The 25,749-nt window shown below is 54.1% G+C and overlaps 2 protein-coding genes across 3 annotated transcripts; one reads left to right on the plus strand and one right to left on the minus strand.

Annotated features, from left to right (window-relative positions):
• Positions 1–1,137: 1,137 nt before the first annotated feature.
• Positions 1,138–19,698, minus strand: LOC129328499 (H-2 class II histocompatibility antigen, E-S beta chain-like). The gene is made up of 6 exons (XM_054977606.1): positions 19,574–19,698; positions 15,146–15,418; positions 11,541–11,822; positions 4,118–4,231; positions 2,476–2,499; positions 1,138–1,442 (listed from the first exon to the last, which is right to left on the minus strand). The coding sequence occupies exons 1-6, from the start codon at positions 19,668–19,670 to the stop codon at positions 1,429–1,431; spliced, it is 804 nt and encodes a 267-aa protein (XP_054833581.1). The 5' UTR covers positions 19,671–19,698; the 3' UTR covers positions 1,138–1,428.
• Positions 19,699–21,286: 1,588 nt separating this feature from the next.
• LOC129328508 (HLA class II histocompatibility antigen, DR alpha chain-like) lies at positions 21,287–25,339 on the plus strand. Of its 2 annotated transcripts, none has more exons than XM_054977616.1 (4): positions 21,287–21,350; positions 22,460–22,717; positions 23,231–23,512; positions 23,683–23,837. In XM_054977616.1, exons 1-4 carry the CDS (start codon positions 21,287–21,289, stop codon positions 23,835–23,837), a joined length of 759 nt encoding a protein of 252 aa, XP_054833591.1. The 2 variants fall into 2 exon arrangements, with proteins under 2 accessions (XP_054833591.1, XP_054833590.1); XM_054977615.1 differs by lacking the exon at positions 21,287–21,350 and adding an exon at positions 24,167–25,339 and having other exon boundaries at positions 22,531–22,717; positions 23,683–23,833.
• Positions 25,340–25,749: the final 410 nt, after the last annotated feature.

Below are 25,749 nucleotides of genomic sequence, written 5' to 3' on the forward strand. Positions count from 1 at the left end.
GCCGTTCCAATAAATGCCAAGCGGAGCAAAAGGAACCCCTCCACCCCCTAAAACACCAGCAGCGATGTCAAATGTCTAAGGGGTGGACCAGATTCTATGCTCTGACTGATGGGGGCGCGGGGGGAGAGAGGTCACCCATAGAGAAGGCCAGTTGCCTGGGTCCAGGGACTCCACTTACAGGGCCTGGCACATTTTCTCCACTGCTTTCTCAATAACTCCAGGGCTTGCCCCACAAGAGGTCTTGTGGCATGGAGTTTAACTGGAAGGAGAATCAAGAATCTGGCTGGTAATGGACAGCCCAGGGGGTGGTGGAAAGGAGCCCAGCCCTGCCAGAAGCAGCCCCTCGCTCCCTTGCCCCCCATGGGCTCCCCCAAGCCCTCTACCTGCAGGGGGAGGGGTCTCTCTCTCTCTCTCTCTCTCTCTCTCACCTGAGACCCAATTCAAGTTCTGGTTCGGAGAGCTAGCTCCCTGCTTCACCTCCGGCTTTGGAGGGGTCCCTGCACTACTGCTTGCTGCAAAGGTGGTGGGTGGCCCTGATCCTTTCCCTTCGTCCGGAGGGGAGGGCTGCAGACTGGGAGCGTGAGCGCCCCCCCCCGCAATGCATCTGAGCGAAGCTGGAGGGTGACCCATCCCCACAGCAGCTGCCTCCTTCCTCACCCTCCTCTTCATCTGGAACATGCAAGGGAGACGAGGGGCAGCAGCTGCTGTCTATGGATTCCAGCCCTGAGGCTGGCTGGGGGCTGAAGGGCTTCCACCATCCAGTCCCAGCAGGGTTAGGCTTCAGGGCCAGCAGGACTGAGGAGGGGGTTGTGGGGATGCGTCGCCCCCCAGCTCGGCTCAGATGCATCTGGGGGTGCGCTCATGCTCCGAGTCTGCACCTGTTTCCTTCCTTGAAAAGACAGGATCTGGTATAGCACTCTAGACCTGGGAAAGCCAAGTTTAAATCCCCCTACGATGAACTGGGCCCATTCACGCTTTCTGCCGAGCCCACCATACAGGGCTGTTGTGGGGGAAATAGGGTGAGGGAGGTGATAAGACTGCAATCTGCTCAGAGCTCATCCGAGGAAGGCTGGGACAGAATCCAAAAGGAGAGGACGGCAGACCTGGCTAAGGGCTGAAACTCACACAGACAACCTCCATATTAAGTATTTTTTAATTAAACAAAAATAGAAACTTCTCCTCCAGTTAAAGCCATCAATAATTCATGAATGCCTCTTTGCAGCCCAGTCGCAGTTGTCAGCCGGAGATCCTGACAAACGACGGACGTGCCAGCCATCTCCGCCGCGGTTTTAGCCGCAGACGGTCAAAACGCGGCCTGAACGCAGATTACGTCCCGTGTGTGTTGGCGGGGAATCAGTAGAATGACGCAAGCATCTTCTTTGTTAAAAAATGATGTTTCAGGATGTAAGATCTGGAACCGTCAGAGGACTAACTGATGAGGCCTGTCAGGAAAGAGGGAGGAAGGTCCTTAGAGGCTGAAGAGGAAGAATAAATAAATAGGACGCAAAGCAAAAAAAAGCACAACCGGGCAATCCGGCGGCGTTCCCATCCGTCCTCTACCCAATCAGAAATGTGACAGGCCTCCAGCATTTGACCAAAATGTTTTCTTACCCTGTAAGTAAAAGCACCACCTGCCGGCACTGAAAAGAATAAACCCCGTGTATGCAAAGCCAGTGTGCTTTTAACAGCTTGATGCGGCCTGAATCTGGCCTGATTTGGCTTGGATCTGCCCCTATTTGGCCCAATCTTGCCTGGGAGTGAGCCTCAAGGCCCAGGAGTGTGCCTCGTGGCCCAGGAAGACACTGCATGGCCCGGGGGCACGCCATAGGGCCTGGGAGCATGCCCCAGGAGGTGCATTCCCCCCCCATTGGCCAGGTAAACAGGGGCCAGAGGTGGACAGTGGGAACAGGGGATCCCCAAACCCAGCGGGGAACTGGCAAGCCTAACTCCAACAGACTGTGAAGGAAGCCAGAGTTTGACCATCTCCTGTTCAGGGGGTTGTTCAGGGGGACTCAATGGAATGCAAAGGGCATCTTATCTTAAGACCCCCTGGACAGGCAGAGAAAAGGCCCCCTGTTCCCTGGGCGAGAATTTATTCATTTTATACCCCACCTTTCTCCCCAAGAGGGTCTCCAAGCAGCATCCAACATGCTTCTCTCATCTCACCCCTTGTTCTTACTTTGAGAAAGGCAGGTGGGTCTGAGTCGTGTGTGTTGGGATGCGGGGATGGAGCAGTCCCCAGGCCCTGCCACAGGGGCTACGTGGCGGTCAGTAGTCTGAATCGTAAAACAACTGGCCTACCTCACAGGGCTCTTGGAAGGATGACAGAGATTCTGTATCTGAAGCATTTGGAACACTCCTAGTCATTGTGACGTCTCACAGCTCTGCACAACCCTTTTAACCTGTGGGCCTTTCCTGCTTCCCAGGCAGGAGAAAGACAAAATCATTGGGGGAGATGCACAGGGGGGCCCTTACCTGCAGCAGGTGCGGTGGGAAGCGCTGTGGAGAAAGAGAGAGGAAGACACAATCAAAGCCCTTGAAGGGGTGTTGAAGTCTTTGGGTTTCCCCTGCTATGAACTGCCCTGCCCCATAAGCCTGTAAGCAGAGCCCTGCTGGCTCCGACCAGTGGGGGCCCATCCAGTCCAGCCTCCCATCTCGCCCAGTGGCCAACCAGTTGCTATGGAGGGCCAATAAGAGGGCATGGAGGCCGAGGCCTTCCCCTGATGCTGGCTCCTGGCACTGGTGTCCCAAGGTAGACTGCCTCTGAATGTGGAGGCTCCCTTCAATCTCCAGGTAGTAGCCACTGATGGACCTCTCCTCCGTGAACCCGTCTGATCCCCTTCTAAAGCTGTCCATTCCTGCGGCCCTCACTTCACGCTCTGGCAGCGAATTCCACATCTTAATCTCTCACTGGGTCTGTCCGGAGTTGACTGCCCATTGGCTTCATTGGAAGCCCTCAAGCTCTCGTATTTTGGGAGAGGGAGAAGAAGTGCCCATTTGCCCTCTCCATTCCACGAATAAATTTATAGGCTTCTTTCATGTCCCTCCTTAGACTTCTTTTATCTAAACAGAAAAGTCCCAAACTTTTTAGCCTTCCTCATACGAAAGGGACCCCAACCCCGTGGCCACCTTGGCTGCCCTCTTCTGAACCTTTCATCTGGCTCTGCTATGTCATTGTGGAGATATGGTGACACCGTATGCCAAATGAGGCGGCCCCATTATTATAGGAGTCCCATAATATTGGCAGTTTTATTTTCAATCCCTTTCCTTGTAGATTTTGACTCTTTCACCACTGTGGCATGTTTTGCTATCACTTCCATGGAACTATCTGCCATGACCCCCAAGCCCCCAAAGCACAAGAGCCCTGTCTAAAAGAACCTTTGGAACTAGAAGATGATGTCTGAGGTAGGTGACCATGCCACGTTGCCAGCCCTGTTGGCAAAGGCTTCCCAGTTCTCTTGCCAGATGGGGCATCCTTTATACATTAATTCTTGGGCCCTCCCCTTGTCCTGGGCCCTTTTGTGCCACCCTCTGCCTGGGGATTAAGGGCTGCTCCCGACCAGTAGCCCACCTACATTGGTCAAGAGGTCCTTTCTGAGGTCTCAGCCCACTCCCTGCCCGGCCCCGGCACTTCTTCCCTCCCAGAGAGAGATGCAGGAAGAGCCTCCCGCTAAATCCACCTTGAATACCAAACCAGACATTCCCTCTGGCCCTCAAGATGCGCCCTGGAGAGGTACAAAAGCCACCCTCCACCCCACCCCACGTCCGCAGACCTCTGCCCCTCTGTTTTATATCAATACCAGAGGGCTGCAAAACACGCAGCATTTTCCACCCTATTTCAGGCTTTGGTACCCAGCATGTGCAGTTTTCGTTGGAGGGAGGGAAGGGGTTAATGTCATTGTAGGAGGCCAGCTTGGTACGCAGAACTGAACTAGAACTGCCCGGAGAAGAGGGAGAACGCTGACCAATATCCACACACACCCCTTAGGCCCAGACCCCTTGATCTTAATGGGGGTCCAGTTCAGATGGACCACAGAGGAGCAGAAGCTAGAAGAGCACTGGGCAGTGGGGTGGAATAATCCTCGCCCCTCCACTGGCCACCCCTCCACCCCATTACCTTTTCTCTTCTTCAGGTAGAGGGAGAGTCCCACGGCCACAAAGACCGCCCCCAGCACAGCCCCCACGACCCCCGTCCACACTTTGCTCTTGGCAGAGTCCGACCTCCGTGGCTCTGTGGAAAGAGAGGAGATGGATCAGGGCCAGATTTGGCCTCTCGATTTCACAAAAGGAGATTTGGTCCATGAGGCATACGAAGGCACGGCCCACATCTGGATCCCAGAGACTAGGCTGACCTATGAGGATGGAGTGGCTGGATTTGCATTCAGATTCTGAACCCCCCCACCCCCAGGGAGTGGGGACTAGATTCCAAGGGTATTTTCCGTGTTTCTGCTCTCAATGTGAAGCACTAAACTGGGAGAAAAGGGAGACGTCCAGAGGTAACTCCAACAAAAGGTAATTCATTTGCAAGAAATGGACAGAGTTCAGGGACACAAAACTGTTCGAAACTGAGGCAAAGCCACACTTTGCAGAGGGTTAGGAGGTCTTTGGAGTTCCCCCTTGCTGGTGGATAAAGAGGGGGCCTCCAGGGCCTGAAGTGCCTCTGACTCCAGGTGGCTTTATGGGGAGCCCGTTCTGCCTAACAGCCACCTCCCAAAATAAAGAATTCTTCCTCAGGATTATGAGCCTCCCAGAAAGCAGAGGAGAGCCTGAAGGGATTTTGCAGTTACGTTTGCAGGGACCACAAGGCAGTTTTCAGAAGGATGTCAGAATATCCGAATCCGGGCCAGGAATCCCCAGTGAACAGCAAGGACGTTCCACACGGAATGGGGGACAGCTCAAAAATCCACCACCATCATTCTCTCCCCCTCCTCCGGTTTCATCTTGCTTGCCAATCTCTTAAGAATTTCTTTGCTGGATGCAAACAAGATCCGGCATTCTCATTCCAGCCAGCCAGAAGCCTCCCTGGGAAATCACCTGGGATGGCAACTCAAACTGTGAGCTGGTCAGAGTTGACATTGTCAGGTTCAGAATACTTTCAGACATGCTTGTGCTAAAGAGACTCCATTTTAATCCTTTTAGTATTATGAGTGCTTCCTTCACAGGTGCCAGGACGTTCCCAGGCAGCTATCTCCCAGAAGAGGAATGTTTTGGCTACCGCTGTTCCAGCCTCGAAGGACTTTCGCTTTCCAAGCTTCAAAGGGATTGTTTTGAGAACTATAGGGGGAGGTTGGGCCTGCTGGGATCTGTTACTTTGTGCCTCATGCTTTGCCTGTCATTGGTAACAACTCACATGTACCATCCTGAATATTGTATTCAGGCTCGTGGACTATAATGCATTCTTTCTTCAGTAAACTTTTGGAAACAATGGGCTTTTGTCTGATTGCAGAAGGTAGTCTGGAGTAAGGACATTATCTAGCCACAGTTCTGACATTTTGTTACCAATCACACCTTTCCAATGCCTAAGCCGGATCAGACAGACTCCAAAGCAGTTCCAGTCAGGGACCCTTTGTTTGATCTGTATGCCTCCCCCGGCTCTCAAGGATTGGGACCTCAAGGACCCGTACCAAGTGGAAACGGCTCCTCGGTTACTACGCTCTACACCCTTGCTCCCAGCAGTGCAGATACCCGGCCTAGAGCTACAGCCGAACCACCATTTTCCGTACCCACCCCAACGCAGTGGGGTGCGAGACCAAAGGAGACGAGGGAACAAAGGGCTAGTGAGGTGTTCACGCAATCACAGATGGACACTCGGCGAAGTTTAGAGTCGATACCCGAGCAGGCCAGCAGCCAACCGTGGCTCTACTGGAATAGGACAACCGAGCAAACGGAGTGGGAGACGTCCCACCGCGGTGCCCTAAACTGGGATTATTCGGAAATTACCCCGTGGTCGGGGCGACCGGATGTAAGTGAGCACCATTGGATGCAGCTGCAAAGCAGAACTATTGCCATTGACTCTGGTATTTCAGCGGTCACTGGTTTGGCGAAAGGGATCTTAGCTGCCAAATCCCAAGACGAACAAAGCATGGAAGAACCTTTGCCTTGGCAACAGACGAAAGCCACGAGACCACATGCCGAGTATGTGCCGACCTCGCAGGCTACTGGATACACGGTACAGGAGGGGGAAAATCCTGACCGAGTGCAAGTGTTGGAGACCAGACTAGCAAGCATGGAAGAAAGTTTAGCCCACGCCGTGCACCTTCTGTCCGTACTGGTGGCAGGAGACGGTGGGCGAGAACCGCCAGCTGGACTACCAGACATCAGTCAAAGTTTGTCTACCTTACAAAGCCTAGTGCCCCATCCTGAGGGCCCAATCCAGCCGTGGCCGCAACAGCCAGATGAAACCGGAGATTCGGAGCCTGATACCGGGGTAGGACCCTGTCCAGAAAACCCCTGTCCTGAAGTTCCGATCGTGCCAGATGACGATGGAGCCGGCGGCGGAGGGGAAGAGCCAGAACGCCCTACGGGGTCTGCTTCTCCTATAGTACTGCCACCCACGACTGAAGACAGTGAGCCACCAGTTCTACCAAGCGGGGGCACGCCGCGACCTGTCCCGGAGACGAGCGAGACGGGAAGAGGGGCCACTCCCCGGCCTCACCAAACGCCGGGGCCGAGAGAGCCAGTCCCAGGAGGAACTCCGGTACCTCTTCAGCCTACTTCTCCTCGCCCACCCCCGTTCCGACCGGCACCCCAAGGACCGGTTCCTGCTCCTCTGTTACCAGCGCCCAGATTGCCGGCGCCCTGTGGTACTCCGCCAGTCCAGCCAGCACCTTTCCGGCCCGCGCCGCTACAACCCGTGCCTAGAGGGCCTCCCCAGCCGATCCCGAGGGGCCCCCCTCCGCGACAACCTCCGCCGCAACTCGTCCCGCTCGATGTTTATCCGATGCCAGCACCAGCTCCCAGACAAGAACTCCCCATGGGCTGGGTGAAGTTGGAAGCTACCTTTGATGGAGACCCATCCAAGTTGGGGTTCTTTCTAGTGCAAGCGGTGCAATTCTTCAATCGGTGGGGACATCTTTTCGGAAGTGAGGCCAGCCAAATCGAACACCTTGGATCGAGACTTCAAGGCAAAGCTGCAGACTGGTATGTAGGGTTATATGATACTGGTGCCCCCGAGTTAAATACTCTTCAAGGGCTAGTGGATGCACTCCGAGCCCAATATGAAGACCCTCTAGAAGAAACCAGAGCCCGGACTGAATTGCAGTCTATTAGGCAAGGCAGTATGTCGGCTAGAGACTATGTTACGAAATTCCGACAACTGGCCGCTAAATGCCCAAGGTGTGAAGAATCGACCAAAATCATTCTGTTCAAACAAGGCTTAAATCCCAAGCTGTTGGATAGAGCCCTTATGCAAGATAATCCTCCCACTCTACTAGGTTGGATTCAATTAACTTGCGAAGTTGAAAACCGCATGCTAGAAGTCCGGTTAGTAGAACAACAGCAACATACGGGACAAAGGCGCTCCTCAGTTCTGGTCAGAGGAGGCAGAGGTGCTGGATATGCTACTCGCGGAGCGAGAGATGCTAGATGGCAACAAGGGTTGTGCCTGCAGTGTGGCCAAAGTGGTCATTTTGCGGCGCAATGTCCGTACCGGCCTGTGCAAAGACCTCCGCTCCAATTGAGACGCCCAGCCCCCACAGCCTACCCCGCGCCACTGCGCTCAATACCAGCTCCTAGAGCAGCGAGAGGCAGAGGAGCTCGAAAAAACCCTCCCGAACGTGGGTTAGAGTTGGAAGAAGTTATGGAATATGACCCAACAGCTCTAACCGGGGAGGAGAATCCAGAGAGTCCCACCTCGGGAAACGAAATGGATCTGTCGTAAAAGGACCCAAACGACAGATCAAACCTCAGTCAGTTCCTAATCCGAACAGACCCCAGGGGTCCATACTCTTCATACCGGTAACCTTAGTGAACCCAGATAGAAAAATGCACGTCCGTGTGCAAGCTCTGATAGACTCGGGCTGCTCTAGAGACATTATTGCACCAGCCCTAGTGAATGGACTAGTACTTCCCATTAAAGATTTGGAAACGCCCGTCATTTTTGAGCAAATGGATGGCACTAACATGAATCCAGTCACTACTGAAACCACTCCGGTCTTAACCGGCATGGGACAACATTGGGAAGTGAGATCATTCGTTATTAGTGCCACTGCCAAATACCCCTTGATCCTGGGAAGCCGATGGTTATGCGATCACAACCCCTACATCAACTGGGCGGAGGGAAGCATCACCTTCACCCATGAAGCTTGCAAAAGTCATCGTTGGAATCAAAATTGGGGTAATAATCCTACCATCACTGAACCTGCTCTCCTCACCCAGGAAGAAATCAACCAAATTCCCAAGCAATACAGAGCTTACACCCAAGCCTTCACAGAGGAAGAAGCTAATACCTTACCTCCCCATAGGAGGACGGACTGTGCCGTGGAAATTTTACCAGGCGCCTCGTCTTCGTCAAAAAGAAGGATGGGGGCTTAAGACTGTGCACAGATTTTCGGGGACTTAACGCTGTCTCTTCCAGCAACGCCTATCCCATCCCGCTCATCAGAGATCTACTCAACGTCGTGGCTCAAGGTAAGATTTTTACGAAATTGGACTTGAAAGACGCTTACTTCCATGTTCGTATCAGAGGGGGGGACGAATGGAAAACCACTTTTAACACGCCCCACGGCCAGTATGAATATTTAGTGATGCCATTTGGCCTGGCTGGGGCTCCCGCGGTTTTCATGTCCATGATCAATGAAGTACTGCATGAATTCTTATACAAAGGTGTTGTGGTGTACCTAGATGATGTGTTAATTTATTCAGAAACCGAGGAAGAACACATAGAACTTGTAAAAAAAGTCTTGACCACTCTCATGTGTAACAAACTGCCCATTAAGCTATCTAAATGGGAGTTCCACAAAACAGAACTCACTTACTTAGGTTACTGCATCTCCAAAGATGGCTTAAAAATGGACCCAGGCAAGGTACAAGCCGTACAAAATTGGCAAACCCCTACTACCTGCAAAGAACTGCAGTCCTTCTTGGGCTTTGCCAATTTCTATAGGGAGTTCATTGCAAACTTTGCTCAAATTACACTCCCTCTAACCGAACTGTTAAAAACCAAAGACAAGGGGGACCAAGCCAAAAAACCAAGTGCCAAATTGCCTTGGACACCAGAATGCCAAGCAGCTTTCAACCACCTCAAAATGCAGTTTGTTTCAGAACCCGTCCTACAACACCCCGATGAGAATCGCCCCTTTGTAGTGCAGGTCGACGCCAGCGATACCGCAATTGGAGGCGTACTGTTGCAGCGGGGGGAGGACGGAAAGCTTAAGCCCTGTGCCTTCCTTTCCCGAAAGTTTTCTGAAGCAGAAAGGAACTGGAATGTTTGGGAAAAGGAAGCCTTTGCGGTAAAAGCAGCTCTCACTACCTGGAGACATTGGTTAGAAGGAGCCCGCCATTCTTTCGAGGTTTGGACGGACCATAAAAATTTAGAGGCCCTACGCAGCCCCCGAAGACTAAATGCCAAGCAGCTGCGGTGGGCAGAATACTTTTCCAAATTCAATTTCACGTTAAACTTTCTACCGGGCAAAACCAACTTTCTGGCCGATGCTCTATCATGCATGCCCCAGCACAAAAGCAAAAGGGAGGAGACAATTGACACCGTCTTTTCGCCTACGCAATTAGGGGGTGTGGTAACTACGCGCAGTTGCACAACCCAATCCCCTCAACCCGATCAGGGGTGGAGACAAAAACTGAAAGTTGAAGTGGAAAAGGAGGGGGGGAATGTACCCAAAGACAAACTGCAACAATCTGAACAAGGAGAATGGCTTTGGGGAGATCGCTTCTACGTACCCAAAAGTTTAAGAAAAGAAGTTTTACAACGATGTCACGACGCCCCTACGGCAGGACACTATGGGTACTTAAAAACGCTGCATTTAGTACAACGTCAATTTTGGTGGCCAGGCATGCGCAAAGACATTTCCCAATATGTAGTGTCCTGCCCCGTTTGCCTCAGTGCCAAGTCCCGCAAAGGCAAGCCACCAGGATTATTGCAGCCTTTGGAAACGCCTAGGGGACCGTGGGAAGTAATATCTATGGACTTTATTACTGATTTACCCCCCTCCAAGGGGCACAACTGTATTTTAGTCGTAGTGGATTTATTCTCCAAGCAAGCTCATTTTATACCTTGCACCACTATACCTTCCGCTCGTAAACTAGCTGATATCTTTCTAAAACACATTGTAAAAATACATTCTTTTCCGTCCAAGGTGATTTCGGATCGCGGCGGACAATTCGTTGCCAACTTCTGGCGGGAGCTTTTACAAATGCTGGGTATTGAACAAGGTTTAAGTTCAAGCCATCATCCTCAAACCGACGGACAATCAGAAAAAACTAATCAAATATTGGAACAGTTCCTCCGCTGTTATATCAATTTCCAGCAAGACAACTGGGTCGATTTGCTCCCATTAGCAGAATTTTCCTACAATAACAGCGTACACGCCTCCACAGGGGAGACTCCTTTCAAAGTAGTTTATGGCTTCCACTTCAAACCCTTCCCGTTTGATGCGCTCCCTCCTCCTACTTCAGCTTCCCAAGACGTCACAGAATGGTGGGGGGAAGTGGCTCAACAATGGACTCAAATTAAAAAACACCTCGACAAAGCCAAACAGGATTACAAAAAGTATGCTGACCGCCACCGTGCAGCCGAATGGGATTTACAACCTGGTGATCTTGTCTATCTTTCTACAAAGAATCTGAAAGTAACTCAAACCAGCCGCAAATTAGCTCTGAAATTCTTAGGGCCTTTTCCTGTTTGTAAAGTAATCAACAAAGTGACTGTAGCCCTAGACTTACCAAAGAATTTACGTTACGTACATGACACCTTCCATGTCAGCTTGCTGAAACAAGCTCCTCCAGCAAACCAATGGCACACCCGAGCCCCTCCTATTCCAACTCTAATTGATGATCAGACCCATTATGAAGTACAACAAATTTTGGACTCTAAACTAAAACGAAATCAGCTCTTTTACCTCATCAGGTGGAAGGACTTTGACTCTGGGTTCGATGAGTGGGTGAACTCTGTACATGTACATGCTCCTAGGCTAGTCAGAGCATTTCATAAACGCTATCCCTATAAACCTGGGGGGGGAGCATCTTAGAGGGGGCAGAATGTCAGGTTCAGAATACTTTCAGACATGCTTGTGCTAAAGAGACTCCATTTAATCCTTTCAGTATTATGAGTGCTTTCTTCACAGGTGCCAGGATGTTCCCATTGGTAACATGTGAGTTGTTACCAATGACAGGCAGAGCATGAGGTACAAAGTAACAGATCCCAGCAGATCCCAACGGGCTTTTGTCTGATTGCAGAAGGTAGTCTGGAGTAAGGACATTATCTAGCCACAGTTCTTACAGACATAGGCCCTTGGAACTCCCACCCACTTGGTGTGATTGTGTCCCCGTGGGAAAGGGGAGAAGGGGGAAGCCCTCCAGTCTCTTACCCCACTGCACGGTGATGGGCTCTGTTAGGCTGCTGTGCTCCACCTGGCAGGCGTAGACGTCCCCCCGCTCAGGCACCGTCTGCAGCATCACCTGGTTCATGAAGGTCCAGTCCCCGTTCTGGAACTCCTCTGAGTACCCCACCTCCTCTGTCTGCTCCTGCCCATTCTTCAGCCACTTGAAATTAATCTCTGAGGGATAATAGCCTGTCGCGGTGCATATCAGGAGGCTGTGGTGGGACAGGGTCTCTGCCTTGGTGAAGGAGATTTTCACTGTGGGCTGTGCTGGAGGGGGGAAAGAACGGGGGAAACTTCAGTGATGCAGGAGAACTGGGAAAGCACAGACAGACCAAGAAGAGGGAGCTGTTATCCTGTATGCAGCTGATAATATATCTAATGACCCCATCCATTGGTCTCTTCCCCTCCCCAGGACAGCTGATGATCCACTACTCATGTACATAAACACACCTCTTCCCCCCCCCATCAGTTCCAGACTGCTTCCCAAACCTGCCTTGCAGGATAAAACATCCATCCAGTCTTGTATTTTCTTTCTGATAAGAATTTGGCTCCTATCTGAAGGTCACCTATATGTGGGGGGGGGGGTCTGTTCTTGCCTCTGGGCAGCTCCGAAGAAGGAGGCCTTCTCCACTTGCTTGTTTCCAGCACTTGGTGCTCAGCGTAGACTGCCTCTGCACAGGGAGGTTCTAATTTACCACCATGGCTCATAGCTGCCAACAGAGCTTAGACCCAGGTTCCAATTCATGCACAACTGTGTTCTACAAAAGGACCGGTCTTCTCCTCCTAGGACTGCCTTTGGAGAGGGAGTCCATCCAATGCTTTATGCAAGTCCAAAACGTGTAGCAATGCCCCTTCTATCAAAGATGGGGGGGGCTTCTCAGGCTGAGAGAAGAAGGCCTTGCTGAATGGCCCCTCCCAAAATGCCCTGGGGTGCTTCATTGCCTGCACCCCCCCCCCCCCCGATACTTGCACTGTCTTGAAGGACCACTGGATTTTACAGGGTTAAGGAAGGAATCTCTTTCCCTAGACTCATCACTCCCTGGAAATAAGGGCGTGATCCTACAGACCTGCCTTGTTAAGAACATTATTATTATTGTGTGGTCATTAATAGTGACGATAATATTTATTAATAAATAAAACATTTCTACAATGCCTTTCCTCCAAATACTGGATATGAAAGCAATAAAATGACAAAGTATAATGGACTTTGAAATATCACGAGTAACCCTTTCAGAAACATTAAAATGTTTATATCCTGCTGTTAGATGCAGAGTGGAGTCAGGTTTGAAACTTCAAGAGAGATGCTGTGAGGGGCTGCCTGGACAGGAAAGGAAAGGCCCGAGGAGAGCTGGGGAGGCCCAGAGAAATCCATGAAAAAAAGTACAATTAGTCAAAGACTCTTTTGTTTTTCTTCCAGTGGAAACATGTGGGACTTGGGGCATCACAGGAAAAGCTTCTAGGAAATGTTTTCCCCCTTGGAAGGAGCGAAATGCTTCTTTAAGACAAGATTTTGCTTACTCAGAATAGATAAGCTGAAGCTGAACTCATGTCCCAAAATGCTGCTGCTCCTATTGGAGCTGAATTTCCAAGTAACGCTCCCTCCTTTCTCTACTACCAAATGCGTGTTTCTGTTTTTAACTTGTGTTTCTTTTTGCCTCTTAAAATGGAAAAACGTTGCTGCTTTTGCTAAGGCAGCAGAAGGGGAAGCTGCCTGCAGGACTCTCTCTCTAGCTGATATTGGATGCATTTGTGATTTTGCCTGTAGAAAACGAAACCATGTATTGTTTTAAATTGGGTAAGTATGGCCAATAGCACAACTGTATACAACAACTAATTTCTAAAGGCTGCATTTTTATATTGTTGAAGTAGTCATATATGTTTGGCCTGGACAAGGAAGAAATTATAAATGTATTTAATTTCAGCCTAAATATATTGAGATTAGGGCAAGAAGAAACAGCACAGAGGTGTTCTGAGGAGGGCCTGTGAATTCTGGTGGAGAAGAAAGCTGGAAGATTCTGGGACTTTTGGGTTTAGAAAAGATGACCAAAGGGGGACATGACCAAAGGGAGGTCTACGAAACTGTGCATGGGGTAGAGAGGGTGGACAGAGAGAACTTCCCCCTCTCCCATAATACCGTCAGTCGAGGGCATCCAATGAAGTTGATGGGCTGTAGATTCAGGATGGAGGAAATACTTCTGTACTGGACGAGTGAATAAGAGGTGGAATTCGCTGCCAGAGGATGCTGTGGGGCCGGAGGCACAGCTGGCTTTGAAAGGGGACTAAACAGATTCACCGAGAACTGGCCTCATCCAGCAGCGATTTCTTACGCTTGTTCACTTTCCTCAAAAAATTCCTAGAGGCTGGTGAGGCAGGACTTCCCTGTGGCAGGAGCCAGGCTGATTTTCCCTCACCAGTTTTTATTCCATTCCTCTGCATCCTATCCTATAACATAATTCCCTTAGCGTCTATCCGACGACTCACAAGGATAGCTGGAGCATGCGCCTTTTGGGTGCCTGAAGGAAAGACTTCCACCTCCCTCCCTTCCTCATTTTGATAGGCTGGGGAAACAAACGGCCCGCCTCTGAAGTGGCTTGGCCGAATCCGGATGGCCAGGCTGCAAGAGGGGCGGCCGCTCGCCTTCCCCACGCCCTCTGGGCAAACCCACTCCGGGATCGGAAGGGGGGGGAACCCGCCCGCCTGCAAACTGGCGGCCGGCAAGAGGGGCGGCCGCCCGCCTGCCCCTTGCCGCCTGGATTGGCGGACAAACGCACCCCAGCCGGTGGCCGGCTTGACAAAGCCCGTTGTATTCCCCCACACACAACGAGCTTTGTTACTAGTTCCTAATAATTCTCTCTTTGATTACAGTTTATGTGAATTGGCCTGGGGCAGCCCTTAGGCCAACTGGCCTGTACTCTCCCGGTTCCTCTCTGGACCCCTTTTTAACAAGTGTGCCTCTGGCTCTGTTCGCACCTCTAAGAGATGGGGGGGGGGGGGGGTTAATCCTGTGAGTGTCTGGCTCTTACTTTATTGGTTCAGGGGATTTGTATGCCCCCATTCCTGGGGAACCAGCCTAAGGCAGCGTACAAAATAGCAACGACCAAAAACAAACATTAAAGTTATGAACGAAAGCCCAGCTGCAGAATTTTTTTGTTTGATCAGTTTAAAACGACTTTAATAACTTCAGACTAAAAGCAGGCTATGGAATGGTTTTAAAGGTTCGACTCCTTAATCGAAAGAGAAAGCAAAGTAGTCCCAGGCGAGCTTCAAGGGGCAGGGCGTTCCGCAGGCGAGGGGCCGCCCCCGGAAAAGCTGCCTGCGGAATTCAGGCAAGGTCCTATTCTCCTGACTTTCCCCTCTGTATGGAACTGGGGCGCCACAGCGTTTCCCTCCCTTCCAGAAGCAACCCCACTTCGGGGGCGTTATAGGCACAGACCCCCCCCCATCCTGACCCGTTGCGGGTTCTCCGAGGGGGGGCTCCCTACTTTCCTCCTTCGGCCCATCGCCCCCCCCCAAAGCCGCTCCCGGCCAGGTGCCCCCAAAGAAGGGTCAGATGGGGAGGGAAGACCCCCCCAATGCCCCCCCCCGCTCACCCTTGGTGGTGAGGATCCCCTCCCACGCCTGGCAGTTGTGGTGGCAGAAGCGCTCCACCGCGCCCCGCTTGTAGTCCAGGATGTCCTTGCGGCTGTTCCAGGCGTCGGCCTCGGGCCGGCCCAGCTCCGTGACGGCCTCGAAGGTCCCGCGGCGGCTGTCGAAGCGCACGAACTCCCGGCGGCCGTAGATGAGCCGGTAGAGGTAGCGCACCTCGCCGTGAGTCCCGTTGGCGAAGCGGCACTCGGCCTTGCTCTGGTGCAGGAACTGGGCGGCTGCGGAGTCCGGGGAGGGAGGGTTGAGGAGAGGCCGGGAAGCAGCCCCTGCCCTTCCCTGCCCCTGGGAGGCGCCCCCCGCCCAGCCTCCCCCCGGAGGCCTCCGGGGCTCCCGGCTGCTCCTCCTGCCGCCCGCCCACCCCGCTGCCTCCACACCAGGCAGGGACCCCCTGCGTGCCTGCGGAACCCCCTGGGAACGAACCTGGTTAGCCCGGGGGCGGGCGCCGTGCAGGCAGGCAAGCAGCGGGCCAGCCCCTTCGCTGGGGAGCTGCGTGCAATTTTCTAGGCTCTTAGAGCACATGAGCGGACCTGTCTCAGGCGCTAATAGCCGGTAGGTGATAACCAGCCCCTTGAAGGAGAAGCCGGCAGCGCAACTGCAGAACGGGTAGCTTCAGGTGGGTAGCCCTGTTGGCTGAAGAAGAGGCCCAGGGGCAATTGAAAGGACGACTGGATTTCCAGGGGGTGAGCTTTGGAAAATCAGAGCTCCCTTCCTCAGATACATGGAGTGGAAAAATAAAAGAATCCTTATAATCCAGGCAGAAGGTGGGAGAGTACTGCAAATGAAAGCGTCAGGACGGAGGCTAGCTATAATACATGTTGATAGCGCCTGGGTGCTAAATGCAGGAAATTAGCATCTGTGATGTGACAAAACTCCTATCTCCCCATTCAGCCCTGGGGGAGCCATTGTTCCAAATTTGCCAATAAACCCCGTTTCCGCAGTCTCACCACGTCATTTTCCTTTGAAGTCCAGCAAAGGTTGCAGGTCCTGCTAGACAACTCAGGAGCATTGGGAGGCAGACCTTTTCTTGGCCACAGACAGCCCCCCAGCCTTAAACAACTCCTCACTCACAACAAGGCACTTCCCAACAGGGACTTGAACTCTGGGACCAGGGCCTGCCATAAACCGGGGTGCCAGCTCTGTATGTGTACTCCAGCAGCAGGGGCACTGCGCCCAGTGGGCACCTGCTGTACCATCTCAGGCTCACTCACTTGTTCATCTTCCAACATTACAAATGCCATCAAGTGTCAGTAATGCCCTTCAGCTCTCTATATGGGACAAACAGGCCGATCCCTTTGCAAAAGACCAAATGGACATCAATCTACTATCAAAACCACCACATTCAAAAACCAGTGGAAGAACATTTCAATCTGCCAGGACATTCCATCGCGAACCTCAGAGTCGTCGCTCTCAAGCAGAGAAGCTTAAAAAAACAACTTCAACAGAAAAATGAGAACACTAGGTTGCTGAAATTATTGCAAATTTGGAACAATGGATCCCCCAGGGTTGAATCAGGACATTGCATTTTTCTCGCATTATAGATGCTAATTTTCTGCACTTCACACCCCTGCACTGTCAAGCAAAGTAGAGTATTACAGCTAGCTTCCTGACTCTCTAATTTGCAATACCCCTCCTACCCTCTGCCTGAATTATAAGGACTCCTTCCTCTTTACACTCCATGTATCTGACAAAGGGAGCGCTCTATCAAAAGCTCATATCCCAGAGATCTAGTTGGTCTCTAAGGTACTACTGGACCCAAATCTTGCTCTTTTGCTACAAACAAACATGGCCGCCCACCTGAAACTGTCTCAATGAAGTGAACAGAAGCACCCTAGGGTTTGGCAAAAGAAGGGTAAGTTAATAATTAGGCACATGAAAAGAATTTGAGGAGCAGATGGCTAAAAGCTTCAAAACAAACATTTCTTTAAATATATCCAGAACAAGAACCAGCCAGAGAGGCAAGTTGGGCCTTTGGATGACCAAGGAATAAAACGATTGCTAAAGGAAGATGGGGAGATGATAAAGAAGTGTATTGAGTTCTTTGTAATAAAAGCAATGAGCTTATATAACATCCGATGAACAGATTAGTGGCACACTCAAAGCAGTGAACGAAGTCAGTGTTGTTGTAGTCTCCACAATGCAGCTGGGGAGCTGGGCTGAGGGGGGGGTCTGGGTCTGTCCTTGAAAACAATTTGGGGACTCCGCTTAGTACAGAATTCCATGGCTTATTCACAGGGAGTTAGGCAGAGAGTGCCATTCTGCAGGCACTCTATTGGTTATTGATTAGTTCCCAGGTTCAATTCAAGGTACTGGTTATCACCTCCAAAGCCCTTCACCACCTGAAACCCACCCACACATCTGCAAGACCACCAATATGCCCTGTCTCAACAGCTTCTCTCCTCTGAGCAGGGCCTTCCGAAGGAGCCACCCCGCAAATGGGAAGGGCCAACAGTTGCCCAGACCGGAGCCTTCTCGGTTGTGGCCCCCACCCTGTGGAATGGCCTGCCTGAGGTGAGGAAGGCTCCCACACTTCTACCATTCTGCAGATTGTGGAAACAGATTTATTTAGGGCACAGTAAAGTTGGAATTGGTCAGGAGGACTCTTTTATGGAGAGGCAAGGGACGTGGTTGATGGCTGACTTTGTTTTATTATTGTGCTCTTACAGCATTGCTTTCAAACTTTGGTGATCCGGGATTGCATTGTTTGTAGGTTATGGCTGATCCTGTTTCAATTCCATTATTTTGAAACTAGAAACAAAGCCCCTTGTGGTAAATAATACAACAGGTTCTAGAAAGGAAAGGGCGGGCAGGCGGGCATTCCCTCCTCCTTTGTCATTGATCCTGGCCTGACGAAGGTGGGATGGGGGGCGAGCATGGTCACCTCTTCTGCACCTGATCCCAGTGGAATGAATGGGGAGGCGGGCATGGCCACATGCTCTGCTCCTGATACCAGCTGGGTGAAGGCGGGGGTGGGCATTGCCACCTACTCCACACCTGATCCTGGCTGGGTGAAGAAGGGATGGGCCTTGCCTCCTACTCTGGACCTCCCTCTTGTGTGTAGTTTAGGCAGGCATTGCCTCCTGCTCCAAGTTTGATCCCAGCTGGGTGAAGGGGGGGGGGTCATTGCCGCTTGCTCCATGCCTAATCCCAAACGGGTGAAGTGGGGGTGGGCATTGCCTCCTACTCTGCGTTTGATTCTGGCTGGGTAAAGTGGTGGGAGGCATTGCTGCCTGTTACGCACCTGATTCAGGCAGGTTGAACAGGGGGCATGCATTGCCTCTTGCTCCACACCTGATGGGGGACGGGCATTGCCTCATGCTCTGCTCCTGATCCTGACTGGGTGAAGGAGGTGGGCATTGTCACCTTCTCCTCACCTGATCCCAGCTGGTTGAAGGGGGGGCAGGCATTGCCACCTGCTCCGTGCATGATTCCAGCTGGCTGAAGGCAGGAGTGGGCATTGCCACCTACTCTGCACCTGATCCCACCTGGGTGAAGGCAGAGAGTAGGTATTCCCCCGTTCGATGCCTGATCCCAGCTGGGTAAAAGACAGGCAGGCATTGCCACCTGCTCTACTTCGGATAGCAGCTGAATGAAGGCGAGGGCGGGCATTACCACCTGATATGCACCTGATTCCAGCTGGGCAAAGTGAGGGGGCATTGCCACATGCTTCGCTCCTGATCCAAGCTGGGTGATGGCAGGGGGCGGGCATTGCCACCTACTCCATTCCTGATCCAAGCTGGGTGAAGGTGGGGGCGGGCATTGCAACCTGGTCTGCGCCTGATCCCAGCTGCATGAGGGCAGCAGGTGAGCATTGCTACCTGCTCCACTCCTGATCTGAGGTGGTGAATGTGGGGGGCGGGCATTGCCACCTGCTCCTCTCCTGATCTCAGCTGGGTGAAGGGGGGCTGGACATTGCCCCTACTCCACTCCTGATCTGAGGTGGGTGAATGTGGGGGGCAGGCATTGCCACCTGCTCCTCTTTTGATCCCAGCTGGGTTAAGGCAGGGGGTGGGCATTGCCACCTGCTCCGTTCCTGATCCCACCTGGGTGAAGGCAGAGGCAGGCATTGCCACCTGCTCCCCTCCTGATCCTGGCCTGGGCTTCCCACCACCACATGCTCTCTGGAGGGCTCCCTCCACAGCAGCACCCTCTGGTGGTGCACCAGGGTAGGAAGTGAGTCATCTTGAATCTTTTAAATAGTAAGATGTCATAATCCGCCCTGAGTCTCAGAAAGAAAAGTGGACTATAAATAAGGAAACAGAGGTGCTTCCAGGGATTTGCCAGGGAGGACAGTCTGATGTCCTTTAAGCTGTACCTGTGCCAATGGCACCCCACCCCCCGCATCCTCCCTCAGTTCCCCCAGGAGCTCTGCTTACCAGGGGGCTGAAATCTTCCTTCCATTCCATGGACCAGGGAGGGACCCAGAAGCACCATTAGCAGGAGAGGCACTGGCAGGATCCGGCCAGGCCCCATGGCTGCCCCATGGGGAAACCCACTTGCGGCCCTGGGGGGAGAACTCTCTGTTCTGTGCCACAGGGAGACACTTTTGCCTCTCCGATCCTGGGGAGTGGGAGGGGCCCAAGTCTAGAGAGGCACCAATGAGAGTTCACTCTGAGGCAGCATCATTGGTCTCTGGGCAGAAGTTCCACTAAAGGCTCCCCAAAGGAAGATAGCCTTAAGAGAAGGCAGAGGACAAGGGGGCTGTGTGTGCGGGTGTCTGTGGGCCCAGAGGGGGCACATTTAAGGGCGCCACTTTCCTCTCCTACCGCAGGCCACCTCTGCAGTCCCCCCGCCCCCAACCCCTGTTTTGTTCAAGTAGGGCAGCTTTGTAGGTCTGATCAGCAGGCCGTGGGACCTCTTTTGGGGAGGGGGCAAACACCCCCCCTTTCTCAGGCAGGCCCCTGCTTCCCTTGATCTCTTGGCCTTGAACCCTGAGGCCCCCCAAGAGCCCCCCTTCTGCCCCTGCAGTCTTGACCCATCTCAGCCTGGGAGAGTACAAAAGAGAAGAGGGAGAAGACGGAGGCTTGTCCAGGGACGGGTCAGGAAGGGTGGGCTGGTGGCACCCAGAAGCCAGAGGGGGTCTGGCCCACAGAGCCCACGCAAGGCAGGCTGGGCCAGTGCTGGTCCTCAGAGCCCAGGAAGGGCCCACGGAGCTGATGGTGCCACTGCTATGGGGCACCAGGGGTGGGGGTGGGGGTGGGGGGGATCAGAGGCCGCCTGGGCCACCTGCTGCCATTCACCTCCCCACTGCCTGGAGCAAAGGCAGAGATCCCGCCCCCTTCCTGCCACTCTGCCTGTCAACAAGGACTTGGGGGAGCAGGCGGGACTTGGGGGAGCAGGCGGAGCCTCTCCGCTGGCTGGGAATGCTCAGTCAGCCCCCACTGGCGGTGCCGATTCCCACAGGTCCCTCCCTCCTGGCAAGGTCAGGGCAGGAGGCAGAGCAGCAGCCATTGGGGCAGGATCCAGACACTCTGGCAGCCGGCCTCCTGGGAGCTCAGGGGGTGGTGGGGGAGCCCTGCTTGGCATGCTGAAGGCCTCTGGCTCCGTCCTTGGCAGTGCCAGAGACGTGGGGAAGACCCCGCAGAGCCCAGCCGGCCCGAGTTGTTCCTGGTCAGACGGAGCCTGACGCAGCTTCGCGTGTTTCCAGGGGAACTTCTTTAGCACCGTTGGCACCATGGGAGGCTGCAGTCATCAGGAAGAGGAGACACTGCTGATGGGGGAGGGGGCGCTCACAATCAGCCCTCGTGCGAAGCCTGGAGGGGATGCCGCCCCCACCCAGGATGCTCACAGGGGGACAGCCCAGGCAGAGGATCCGGATCCCCTTGGCTTTCTCCCCTTGCCTCGGGTCCAGAGGGCTGGCAGCTCCTGGCTCCAGTGGCCGGGAGTTCCCTCTGTTTATCTGCTGCTTGGGCTGCCTTTTATGGCTCTTCTACCCAGCAACAGGGTGGTCAGCACCAAGACCTTTCTTCATTGGCTGTTTTGGCCCTGTTAACGCCCATATGGGGCTAGAACCAGGCTCTGCCCCACAGCCTCCATCGCCCCCTGGCCCTCTGCACTGGCCCTATTGAGCCTCTGGGATGGCAACAGGAATGGGGGGCTTGGCTGGGTACCTGTGGCTCCTGTTGCCGCTCCTGCGTGGCCACCTTGTGGCAGGTAAGAGCTCCCCAAGGTACATGTGTGTGTGGGGGGGGGGCATGAGGAAGATTGGCAGGCATGGAATTGGTGGGCAGTTTTCGGCTCTCTCTGAGGGAATATGTTGGGATCTCAGGGTCACTTTAAATTAGAAAATATTTCCTTTTTTGCAACTTGGAATTCTTCCTTAAACCTTTCCCTTTCTAAAAAAAAAAAAGCCAAACAAACAGCAAAAGGAACCCACAATCACTCCCCCTCCCCCTCCCCCCCAGCGACATTGGAGGGACCAGATTCTCTGCTCTGAATGACACGTCTTCTCCCCCATTTCCTTTCTCAGTAGCTGGGGGGCGGGGGGCGGTGAAGCCTCAGTCTTCCAGGCTTAGAAATGGCCTCTCCTGCTTCCCCCACAAGAGATCTTCTTGCAGGGGGTTTAATAGGAAGGAGAATCAGGAATCTGGCTGGGGAGCAGCCCCCCCCTCCGGACTTCCTACCCCCCGTGGGCTCCCCAAGACCTCCCCCTCTGTGTGTGTGTGTGTGTGTCTCTCTCTCTCTCTCTCTCTCTCTCTCTCACACACACACACACACACACACACACACACACACACCCCTCTGAGACCCGGTGCAAGTTCTCCCGGTTCGGAGACCAGACTCCCCGCTTCTCCTCCGGCTTGGGACAGGCGACGAGGGAGCCCCACAGGACCGATGGGGATGGGGTGTGTGTGTGTGGGGGGGGGGGGTCCCTGCCCTGCTACCTGCTGCAGGGGGGGTGGGTGGGAGGCCCCGATCCTGTCTCCTTGCCCGGAGGGGAGGGCCGCCTCCTTCCTCGCCCTTCCTCCTCTTCGTCCGGGACGCGCAGGGGAGGGAAGGGGCAGCAGCCGCTGTCTCCGGCTCGCAGCCCCGAGGCGGGCGGGGGTTTCCGTGACCAGTTCCAGCAGGGCGAGGCTTCAGGGCCGGTACTGGCGAGGCTGGGGCCCGGGGCCCGTCGCCACGCAGCTGCGCTCGGGTGCACCCGGAGGGCTCGCTTGCGCGCCGGGCCTCCGTTCTCCCGGATCTTGCGCGTGTGAACGGGAAGCTCCGGAGCGCCTCCGCGGCTGACGCCCCGCCGGTCTCCCCGCTCCTTGCCCGGGCAGCGGAGCAGGTGCTGTCGCAGGTGGCCTTCGTGCAGCGCAGCCTGGCGGCCGAGAAGGGCCCCGCCGAGTTCATGTTCGACCTGGACGGCGACGAGCTCTTCCACATGGACCTGCAGCGCCAGGAGACGGTGTGGCGCCTGCCGCGCTTCCGCCAGATCGCCGGCTTCCAGGCCGAGGGCGTCCCGGGCAACGTGGCCGTGCTGCGCTCCAACCTCGCCATCCTCATGCGCCGCTCCAACTACACGCCGGCCCAGAACGGTACCGCCGGGCCCGGGGGCGGAGGGGGGGGGGGACCGCGGAAGGGCCCTTCGTGTCCCGGGGCTGGGAGGCCTCGCCTGGAGCCCGGCTGCAGACCTTGCCCCAAGCGGGTCTCTGTCGAGCTCCCCCCCCCGAGGGGTCCAACACTTTATTGGCTTGCTTGACGCCCTGCCTCTGCCCCAGCGGGGGCCCAAAGAGGCTCACATCCTTCTCCTCTGCTCCACTGCATCCTCACAACAACCTTGTGAGGTAGGTGAGGCTGGGAGACAACCAGCCAGCAAGCTTTCCTACGTTGGGACCGGGGCTTCCTAGATCCTACTAAGGGTAACCATAACACCACACTGCCTTTCAACAGGCAGGGCCAATTAATGGCTCAGACACTGAAACTGACCCAAATGATCAGCTGAGCGAGTGAAATTCCCTTCTGGGGCCCTTGGGGAGCTGTGAAGGGGCCCTTGGTCTGCAATCCAGACCTGCAACGCAAACTCTTCCCTGTCCCCCCCCCCCATGTAGTCCCCCCAAAGGTGACGCTGTACCCAGAGAGGCCGGTGGAGGTGGGGGAGCCCAACATGCTGGTCTGCCTGGCGGACGAGTTCTCGCCCCCAGTGGTGAAGCTCACCTGGCTGAAGAACGGGCAGGAGGTAGAGGCCGGCATGGAGGAGACGGACTTCTACCCCAGGACGGACAACGCCTTCCGCAAGTTCTCCTACCTGCCCTTCGTCCCGGAGGCCGAGGACATCTACTACTGCCGCGTGGAGCACTGGGGCCTGGCCCAGCCCCTCACCAAGGAGTGGAGTAAGGACCGGGGGGCGGGGGCTGCTCTTAAATAGCTGCACACAGACAGAGTTTCTGGGGAGCAGAATGCTTCGAGATGCCCCTGAATCCCAGGGAAAGAAATCGCAGAGGAGGCGCGGGAACTGGCCCTTTTACCTGCTTTTGGTAAGCCACCTGCCTTCCTCTCTCAGATGCCAACATGGCTGAGCCCCTCCCAGAGACCGGGGAGAACGTGGTGTGTGGCCTGGGCCTGGCCGGGGGCATCATGGGCATCATCGTGGGCACCGTCCTCATCGTCAAGAGCCGGCAGATGGGTGAGGCCAACTTACGCCGGAGGCCGATGTGAGTCCTGCCTGTGGCTGCCAGGGACCTTGGATCAGAAGGCCCAAAGATGGGTGGGGGGGTCTCCTTGCGGCTCTGGTGCGGCAGAAGCACGACAGGGATGTGGATAGGAAGACCGTGAAAGATCTCTGTGTCACAGCTGGGGGGTGGGTGGGTTGCAAAGCCTTGCCTTGTGTGTGTGTGTTGTGTTGTGTTGTGTTGTGTTGTGTTGTGTTGTGTTGTGTTGTGTTGTGTGTGTGTGTGCCTGGCTGTGTGGGATGCTCTGGAGGGCTCTTCTTAGAGGCATGTCTTTGGCCAGGCGCATTCTCATACCCCCTCCCCCTTCCCTTCTAGGTGATTGACGGCGGGTGTGCCCCTTCCAGTCGAGATCTGCCTCTGCCTGTTGTCCGACTCCTGTCCTTTGCTGCTTCCCCCCTGGCAAAGCCCCCTCCTCCTGCATCAGCTCAGCTCAGAGGACTAGCGGGGGGGGCAATTTCCTGACCCCCAGCGGCTTTCGAAGTGCCCCCTCCCACCAAAATGGTGTCTACATTGAAATGGCACAGCAGGGCCCCAGCCAGGTGGCCTTCTGAGATGTGGTCAGAGTGTCTCCTTCAGCAGTGCCCCCAAAGAAGGTCTGTTCCCAAGAGGGGGGGGGCTTCCATCCCCTGGTCACTGCTTGGAGGCACCCATCACTCCAGGGGGGCAGGCAGAGATTTGCAGTGAGATGCTTTCTGTCCCTCCCCACTTGCTTTGGGGTCTGTGGAGGGTTTGCCTGCCCTATTTCTGGTCCCAGAGAACCTCTGGGAAGAACCTGCTTGGACTTCTGAGTAGAACATGCCGGCCATTTTATTCCTACCGTGTCTGGGATTTGGAGGGACCTTGCCCTGGTTCTGGGCATTACACTATTAGGTAGTATTCAGTCTCCCTGGTAGTGGTCAGTTGGTGAGGAAGGGGAGCTGACGGGGCCTCCTTTGGACTGGCTCCTCTTCTGGGACTTTAACCGCAGCTTGACAGGCAGAAGTAATGCAGGTGAACCTTTTCTTGGCCTGGAGGAAGATGGTGGGAAGTCCATCTGCTCAATTTCTCTGCTGTTAGAGAACTGGAGCCGGTAGAAAAGGAAGGAACTGGAGGGAGAGACCCCAGGAAGTCCCTGTCAGAGAGGGAGTGGACACGATCCGGGCAGGTGTGGAGAGGCAGGGAAGCGATTAGAAGACTCTGCTGTGAAAAGTCAGTGCTCGGGGTGAGCCCGCCAGCTCCCATCCCATAATACTGAACTTGGTCCTGGGAAGGAACCCTTCAGTAGCCTGCAGCATGAAGCCAAAGCCGCTTCCTCTAGAGCAAACCACCCCTGCACTCAGGCCAGGCTCTTCTTCCATGGTTCAGGGCGTTTGGGGAGGTGTTTGGGGAGAGATTTTGCTATGTAAATCTGCTTGGGGGGGGCGCGAGGCCTCTCCGTAGCGATGCCCCTCCCAACATTTCCCTATTGCCATTTTTCTGAAAAAGGAATAAATTGGGGTTTTGTTCAAATGCTTCTGAGTCTTATTGCTTTATTTTGCAGCCTGGAAACTGCGGAACCAGAAGTCTAGCAGGACCACAAAGGTGCAGTGAGCCCGCTTGCAGGGAGAGCGGACTATAAATTAAATTAAATTAAAAATAAAAAGCGAGGCCCCTCCACATATTGTGCGTCAGCAAACACACGTCCCCGACTGAGTCAAATGCTGGAGACGATCCTCAATCTCTGAACACTTGCATGGTATCTGTTAAATTACCAGGGACAGAACTTGGGCCAGGATTTTCTGATTCCCTTCATTTGGGGCATTGCAAGTCCCAGAGTCGTCCTGGAGCTGGTGGCCAGTTTTGAAATCCATAGCTTTATTTTACATTTTCTCGGAGTGTCCAGAGGAAGCGTGATTAAAACACGGGACAGACTGTGCGCT

The sequence above is a fragment of the Eublepharis macularius genome, chromosome 4 (genome assembly GCF_028583425.1).
Source record: "Eublepharis macularius isolate TG4126 chromosome 4, MPM_Emac_v1.0, whole genome shotgun sequence".
NCBI classification, from domain to species: Eukaryota; Metazoa; Chordata; class Lepidosauria; order Squamata; family Eublepharidae; genus Eublepharis; species Eublepharis macularius.

What these genes read in the sequence shown, in the direction of transcription:
- LOC129328499 (XM_054977606.1), bottom strand. Translation starts at nt 19,670, where the DNA reads ATGGGGCCTGGCCGGATCCTGCCAGTGCCTCTCCTGCTAATGGTGCTT. An exon ending in GGGGATCCTCACCACCAAGG is followed by an intron (nt 11,823 to 15,145) that starts GTGAGCGGGGGG and finishes TCCCCCCTCCAG; the next exon opens with CACAGCCCACAGTGAAAATC. An exon ending in CTACCTGAAGAAGAGAAAAG is followed by an intron (nt 2,500 to 4,117) that starts GTAATGGGGTGG and finishes CTTTCTCCACAG; the next exon opens with CGCTTCCCACCGCACCTGCT.
- LOC129328508 (XM_054977616.1), top strand. Translation starts at nt 21,287, where the DNA reads ATGGGGGGCTTGGCTGGGTACCTGTGGCTCCTGTTGCCGCTCCTGCGT. An exon ending in GCGTGGCCACCTTGTGGCAG is followed by an intron (nt 21,351 to 22,459) that starts GTAAGAGCTCCC and finishes TTGCCCGGGCAG; the next exon opens with CGGAGCAGGTGCTGTCGCAG. An exon ending in CTACACGCCGGCCCAGAACG is followed by an intron (nt 22,718 to 23,230) that starts GTACCGCCGGGC and finishes CCCCCCATGTAG; the next exon opens with TCCCCCCAAAGGTGACGCTG.